Source organism: Catharus ustulatus, chromosome 3 (genome assembly GCF_009819885.2).
Source record: "Catharus ustulatus isolate bCatUst1 chromosome 3, bCatUst1.pri.v2, whole genome shotgun sequence".
NCBI classification, from domain to species: domain Eukaryota; kingdom Metazoa; phylum Chordata; class Aves; order Passeriformes; family Turdidae; genus Catharus; species Catharus ustulatus.
The window spans coordinates 31,709,999-31,717,914 of NC_046223.1; the positions used below are offsets into that span (position 1 = coordinate 31,709,999).

At 43.6% G+C, this 7,916-nt stretch overlaps 1 protein-coding gene across 1 annotated transcript; it reads left to right on the forward strand.

The window, feature by feature from the left end:
* Nucleotides 1-6,178: 6,178 nt before the first annotated feature.
* Nucleotides 6,179-7,652, forward strand: SAYSD1 (SAYSVFN motif domain containing 1). Its single transcript, XM_033053826.2, has 3 exons — nt 6,179-6,281; nt 6,791-7,122; nt 7,201-7,652. The coding sequence occupies exons 1-3, from the start codon at nt 6,179-6,181 to the stop codon at nt 7,489-7,491; spliced, it is 726 nt and encodes a 241-aa protein (XP_032909717.1). The 3' UTR covers nt 7,492-7,652.
* The last annotated feature ends 264 nt before the right edge of the window (nt 7,653-7,916 follow it).

Here is a 7,916-nt window from a genome sequence, read left to right on the forward strand (position 1 = left end):
TAAGGTGCAAGATTTATGAGGCATGTTTACAGTATAATAAATAGAATAAATTGGCTAGGCTGTCATGGTAAAAACAAAAAAAAAAGTTGCAAAGTCTTTGTTGTTGTGTCCATTTATTTTTAAGGGAAATAACATGAAGATCTTTTGTATGAGGTCTCATCATACAGATAGCAAGGTATGAGATCAGTTTGGCCCATCAGGAATGTAATCCCAACCCCAGTATAGTCCTGGCAAAGTCCTCACTGACTTCAGTGGGGTCAGGTTTTAACCCCACAGGGTCACATCATTTCAGGAAAACAGGATCTGGTGTGATGTGTCTGTTTCTTTCAGACCCACCAGAGTGTCCCTAGGCTCATCTCTGCTATTCTCACGAGTTCCCTTATTCTTATCTCCGCCCTGTATTCCTCTAGTCCCACCCTCTCGGCTTTACACTCTCGATATTGTATCTTGGTCTCTAATGAGAGGAAGCTGTTGCTGAATCTCTGCTTGATGTGGTGCTTGATAGGTGTTTTTTCAGGTCTCACAGTCAGACCCAAGCCAGGAAAGTAAGCTTGAAACAACGTGATAACTAGTGGAAGATTAAGGATTTTTCACTTTTTGAGGATGTCAGAGGAAGGCATTATGTATTGGAGTACTGAACTTGTGGGGTTTTTTTGCAAGTCAGGGGTAACAGTGTATTTAAATCAAAGATTTATTAATCTGTTCCAACAGGCCAAGTTACCTTTTAATAGGTTTCAGCAGTTAGAAAAGGCTGTATTTCTGCAAGTCCTTTGTGGATTCAAGGCACATCTTTCTTCTCTTTACATCTTTCTTCTCTTCACATTTTGTTTTATATAGGTTTTTCCTCCAGATCTTTATTCCCCTTATTAGAACAAATACTGACATGAAAAATACTCTCTCTGTGAATTATACTCTATTAAATTTAACTGAAAAAGCAAGGAACTCTGATTACAAAAGAGCTCTGAACTACTATGGCACTTTTTACCCTGGTTGTATCCATTTGGGTTCCTGTGCTTTCTTTACAATCATGAAGATAAATTTGTTGATATTTTCTTAATAAATTAAAAGCTACCATTTGGGGTTGAGATCCAAAATGTCATGAAATCACCTAGAGCAGAGCTAAAATTTAATTAGACCCTTACACACAGATCAGTTGCAGTCTAGATTCTGACCCCATTCAAAATTACAGTTATTAGATGTGACATAAATAGACCAGCTACAGTCACCTAAACAGGGGCGAGGGACTGGGACAGAATTTAGATTGCGTTATTGCAATCCAAGATGGGTACACACAAAATCTTTGCTCTAGGGATTACACACTCCTTGTTTGTGGATGCTTCTGTGCTGTCATAGTAACTGAGCAGAGTAACCTCACGTCCTATTTTCTAAGAAATTAATTAGGGATACTCAAACCACTCAACCCTAGTGGTGGTAAATTGCTCTGGTACATAGCAGAGATATCTGATAGCTCTGGATTCAGCACAGAGCATTAAAAAAATTATCACCACTTCAATTAGAAAATGAATGGGTGCTTGGGGAACTTTGTACTTGTGGTGATGCCCACACTGTGTGATGTATCACCACAGAACCATTACCTCCATGAACATCAGGTTTTTCACAGGAGAGTCTGATGATGCCCCAGCCCTGACTTACTACACGGGTGGGATATAAAGCTTATTGCTTCTGCCTTTCTCTTAAAATTCTCAAACCCATAAAAATTCTTTCCAATACTGGAAGATGAATTTAGGGATTAAGTTCATTACCAGTGCACCCACTTTTTATTTGTGTGTGCCATCCACTAATTTTCAGGGGTGAGCTTTGTGTATATTAAAAGGAGCTTGGATCTCAAATCTTCTGCTATAAATGACAATCAGTTATTTTTGCTATTCTGTATCAGTTTGGAAAGAAGCACTTGGTGTATCATATGTTCAAATATCAATTTGGAAAAGCATTTTCCTCAGTCATGTTAAAGGGCTCATTCTATTGGTGCACTCTCCAGTTTATTCCTGTTGTTGAAAGCATTGGGGAAGGCCTTATACCTAAAGTTTGTCATCTGTCACTCCTGGTGGTAAACATCATAAATATTCCACAATCCAGTGCAGGTTGGGATGAAAAGAAGATAATGAAGAGGAGAAATTGCCAAAAAGAGTAAACTGATAATATTTCCATACAATCTAACAACTTGCCAGAAATATTAGTTGGGACTTTTATTCTGTAGATGATGTGGAGATATACATAATCAACTATTTTATTCTAGATAAGCTCATTTCTTTCATTTAGAGCCCAGAAGGAAGAGGAATGCCATGATATCTCCTTCCTTCATCTTGTAGTCTGCTGAATAATTTGTGGTAATTCAGAAATAGCTCCAAGCCCTTACACCTGGTATTGCAGGGGCGCAGTTGAAGTCTCACCCCTACTTGAACCACTTATAGGGAAATTTTATTTATCAGCAAGAGCCTGAGGTTCCAACCAACTGGCTGGAATGCACACTAACAGCTGCAGTGACAGAGAAGCTCTTCTGCATGATGTTTTGTCCTAGACAGGGCAGAGGCTTGAAGGCATGAGAAAAGGTTGCTGCAACAGCTTTCTGGGCATTCTGCTCCTCTAAAAATGAATCTCACAAGTGTTCTTTTGTTTGTTTGTTTTTTGGGTTGTTTTTTTTTTTTTTTTGTAGATGTGAATGTGTAAAACGGGCAGCCAATGTAGGCATTGAAGTCTACAGTGCACTCTTAATGAAAAGCTTCTGAAGACTGAGTGTGTATGTGTGTAAGGGGGTAATGTAGCCCACTTCTGCTTCTCACTCTTTATTCACCTTCTAGCACCTAGAACTTTCTGTGTTTTAAACTGCAGTGGATTAAAGGAAATAGATGTTGAACCACAACTCAGATCTACAACTGTTTTTAAGATCTTGTCTGATATTCTTTTTACTTTGTTTTTTCTGTCTGGGGAAATGCTAGTACAGCATCTAGGTACATTTAAGTGCTGTTGTGTTAAAGTGCTATACAAACCTATTATAAAAAAATATTCACACCAAGCCCAAAGAGCTGTATTTCCAACTTCACAAAAGTAATTTGATAATTAACTTACCTTTTTTTTTAAAAAAAAAAAAGGTTTGAGGAGAATGATTAAACCCTGTTATGTTGGCAGATAGGAGAGACAAAACAGGTTTTTTTTCACCTAATTTATGAGGAATCTCAAGTGGCAAATGCCTTTTTTCTCATCCTACCTATATGATAAAAATCAAAAGACAGTATTCCAGATCTTTTAAGTTTTAAAACAGTTTTCAAAACTTTGGCTCTGGAATCAGATCAAAGTTATGAACATGGCAAAACAATCCCAACTAGAGTGTTCATTGGGTGTTATCTTCCAAAAGCAGTAAAATAACTCATGTCCCTTTTCTGTTACAATTATTTCACTAAATCTGACATTTCCTGCTGACATTGAACTAGTGAGGGATTTTTTTCTCTGTTTTCCCTCAAATGGAATTTTCTCATGAAATGATGAGGAACATTTCATAGTTGTGATGGAAACATTAATAACTCTGTCCAATTTTAAATTTATTTGAATGTGGAGCACTTCAGCATATAAAGCAGGAACATAAGTGCTAGTGTCTCAGAACTCTTTAGCATGCACTGCTGAATATACAAATGCACACGTTTTGAAACCACACAGACAGGAAAATTTGCAATTGAGAAGCTGAATAACAAGTTGAATAAAAAGACAGAAAAAATTTCTTTATGTCTAATGACAAAGTACCCTGATGTTGTTATTTTAGGAAGGAAAATTAATGACCATTTTTTACAAAGGAAGCAGTTCTTCTCTGAAGTTTAGAACTGATTAATAAATGGATATGCAGAAAGCTCTCTATGAAATTAGACAAATATGAATCTGTGCACTTCAATCTATTTTATACATGTTCTGCAAGACTTCAACAACTAGAGCTAATGCTCCCTCAGCTCCATTGAACTAATTAAGCTAGGTCATTATATTAATAATGGGTTGCCCTTCTGTCTGCATTTATGGCACTTAGCAAGTCAGTGTGAGTGTGAACGCTTATCTCATGAAGGAGAGAGCTCCTGACAATGAATTACATTAATCCATCAAGGGAATTATGTGATTTGATTACTGCTGATATCTGAAGAAGCTGGCACACACAAACAGGTATCTGCAGCTGTAGGAAGCAAGCAACAATGCTCCAAACAACTGGGCAAGGCCCCAAGCCTGCACTATTGAGCAAGGAGGTGGTTGCCACCAAGACCTGGTGATAGGCTGTTGATGTGGCACATGCAAAGGGTGCCACAGGATCTGAATGTTGCTATCAACACTTAGGTTAACTCAGCTGGGTTGGTATTTTGCCACAAATAGTACTAATGCTGTCTGTCATGTAAAAATACTTCATCTAATTAGCACTCACTTCTCTTCCTTCCTTAAGGGGAATGAAAGAGTGAAAACGTTTGAAAATTAATTAAGAAAAACTCTGTAGTCACCACCCCAAAAGTATAAAACCAACTGTGCTTTGGGCATGGCTTTGCCAGTCTTCTTGTTCTGTCAATTCTTTCACCTCCTTCAGTTCACTTGCTGATAGAGTGCCACAGACAAAGTGCCTAATGGCTTAGAACCTTAGTTCCTTAAGCTGATGATACTTGGCTGAGAACAGAATACAATGATTCTTCTCTGTCATAAATATTAAAATATAACAAAAAGTTGATTGCTGGGATAGAGGGAAATATTTCAAAATCGACGAAGTGGAAATTTATAAAGAACAAAGTTTCTCTTCTTGGCAGAGAGAAATACACATGTGAACTGCTTTGTATTATGATTTAGTATGAAACAAATTTAAAAAAAGTTTTTAACGTGATCTTAATGCTGCTTTCTAGAAGCTGATGGGCAGTTCCAGAACTTTTTTTATAAAGAATACAGTTTTAGAGATCTATCAATAGCACCCAACATTTTTGATTCATCATTGGCTGTGGCACAAGGGGAGAAATATTTGGCTCATAGTCTGACACTACAAACCCACCATATCCCATTTGTTTTACTCATGAATAGAGGAAGGCATGGAATTCAAGTCCCAAAGAAGTGTTCTTCAGCCTCTCCAGGTCCCCTGCCTTCCTAAGCACAGGCTGAGGATCCAAAGATTAAGCTTGCTGAGCTGCCAAGAACTTCTGTAGGCACTGGAATACAGAACAAATTGTTCAGATGGTTGGTTTGTTAAACAAACAAACAAAATGAAATGTCTATACAATTAAGCTGTTTGTTTAAAAGAGGATATATTGAAGTAATTCAAGACTTTATGGATACAAATTTGTTTAGGCATTTATCTGCAGTGTAACACTCATTAAGAGATGAAGTTACTAGAGTGCTCTTAAGCTTCAAAGGCATGATTCATGGCACTCTTCTTTGTTTCCTAACAACACATGGAAATATATGTAGCCCTATAAAATAGCCATAAAATAGCTATTTGGATGCATAATAGTAAATTCATACTAAACCTGGTAAATCTTGAGTAAAATCTGACAACATAGGAATCACTGGGTGCAGCTTGCAAAGGTGATATTTTATATATTATTCACATAAAAATTCAATTTGACTAATGAAGTCTCTACAGAACAAGAAGCTGCTTCCATGAACAGTGGAACAACAAGAAGGAAAAAAAAACAAAACAAAATAATGTCATGTGCAGGCTATCTTAAAACATTTTTGACTGTTATTTCAAAATCAAATTTCCACAAATAAAGCGAAAAATTTTATTCATTGCGGCACTCTGCTAAGTCGGAAGGTTAAAAGAAAGTCATTTTGTAACCAAGCATAAAATAGGCATTTGAAAAATGATTTAGCTGGGAAAAAACACAATTTTTTCCACATTAAGATAACTTAAGAACACCCAAATTGATTTTTATTAGACTTCTCATATTCACTTCGGAGCTGACACATGCATGAGACATTCAGCCCCAAAGGTCACTTCTGAGAAGGCTATAAGTAACTGGAAACAGCACTGCAGGATGAAATGATGGCTCATTGCTGACTATTACTGCTGGAGAGTGATAGATATTTTACTCCTGAGGCTAAGACAGATTCTGTAAATAAATTTTTATTTCTTGGCAGTGCCGATAGCTGAAGTACGATGTGATAGAGCTGGTTCTCCCAACGTCATTATTTGACTTAAAGAGAGGGCGGGATGGATGCGGGCAAGGCCCGTGGGGCTGTGCTGGGGGAGCCCAGCACGGGCTTTTCTCCAGGGCCAGCAAAGGATGGCACAGGGCGAGTCCTGGCCCCAAATGGTGAACAGCCGAGCCCAGCTGGAACCTCGGCTCCAGGCCCAAATGGCGCTGCTCAGCCTGGCTACCTCATTCCCCTCCCCATTGGTCACTCCATGCTTTATTCTCTCCGTCCCCTCGTCTTTTGGGTGCCAACATGAGCCACTGAGGTTGTTTAGCCCAGAGAAGAGGTGGCTTGGGGCAGGTTGTAGCCAGGTAAGGGTCAACCCCTTCTGCCAGGCAAACAGTGACAGGACAAGAGGACACAGCCTCAGGCTGTGCCAGGGGAGGTGGAGGCTGGATGGCAGGAGGAATTTCTTAACAAAAGGTCTCATCAGACACTGGAATGGCCTGCCCAGAAAGGTGATGGAGTCACCACGTCTAGAGATGCTCAAGAAATTATTGGACATGGCATTTAGTGCCCTGATCTATTTGACTTGGTGTTTGGTCAAGGGTGGACTATAATTCAGACGCCTTTTCCAACACAATAATTGTGTGAAAACAAAACACGAGAGGCCTGTGGCGAATTCCAGCTTTTCTGCAGAGCGAACCCCCAACTCTGCTGTCCATCCCGGACGGCGAGGAGCGGCACAGCAGCTGCGGTCGGCTCCCGCAGGCGGACCCCGGCCCCTCTCCCGGCAGCTCCCCGGGCCCGCCCCCTCCCCACCCGTCACGGGCCCTGGCGCAGGCGCGGCTCGGCTCGGCCATGGCGGCGGCCGTGGAGCGGCGCCTCGCCCAGTTCCGCGCCGCCCGCGGCAGCACTGCCGCCGCTCCGCGCCCCGCCGAGCCACCAGGAAAAGCCGCGGCTCCGGAGGCCGCCGAGGGGCCGCGGGCAGCCGCGGAGGGCCCGGGCGGCGGCGCTCAGGTGAGCGCCGAGGCGGGCGGGGCGGGGGTGCGGCGGCCGGCCGGTGCCTGACGCCGCGTCTCCCCGCCGCCTCCGCAGGTCCGTCCCGGCGCGGCGGCGGCTCCGGTGTGGGCGCGCCCGCTGCTGCTGAAGGTACTGCTGTGGGCCGTGCTGCTGGCGCTGTTCGCGGAGCTGGAGCTCGGCCTGCCCTTCTTCATCCTCTCCCTGCTCTACTGGATGTACGCCGGCACGCGCGGCCCCGCCGAGCGGCGGCCCGGAGAGCTCAGCGCCTACTCCGTGTTCAACCCCGGCTGCGCCGCCATCGCCGGGACGCTGACGGCCGAGCAGCTGGAGCGGGAGCTGCACTACCGGCCTGCGGCGGGCAGGTAGCGCCCGGCCCGGCGGGGACTGCGCTGTGCTGCGCCGGGACGGGCCGCGGCTTGGGGGAAGGAAATGGGGTTTGTTCCTATGCAAAACACCTCCCGAGCCTTACTACTGGCCCCGTGTGCCCCCGCGCCAGCCCGTCCCGAATAAAGCCGTAGCAAAGCCTGCGCTCTGGTCTCGTTTCCTGGGGCCGAGCAGCTGTTTCGGCCGCTGGGGAGCGGCCCCGGGAGGCACGGCCTTGGCACAGCTGCGGCTGCCAGCGTGTCAGCTGGAGGGCTTCAGCTCCCGAGCTTTGGCACAGGTGACAGAAAGGCTGGTGTTTGACGACACCTGCAGTAGAAGGGCCCGCTGCTGCTCTCCCTTGCACCGGCTGGAAACCTCAGTCCGAAGAAACAAGGTGAAGCAATAGCCATATACCTAAAATAGGCTGC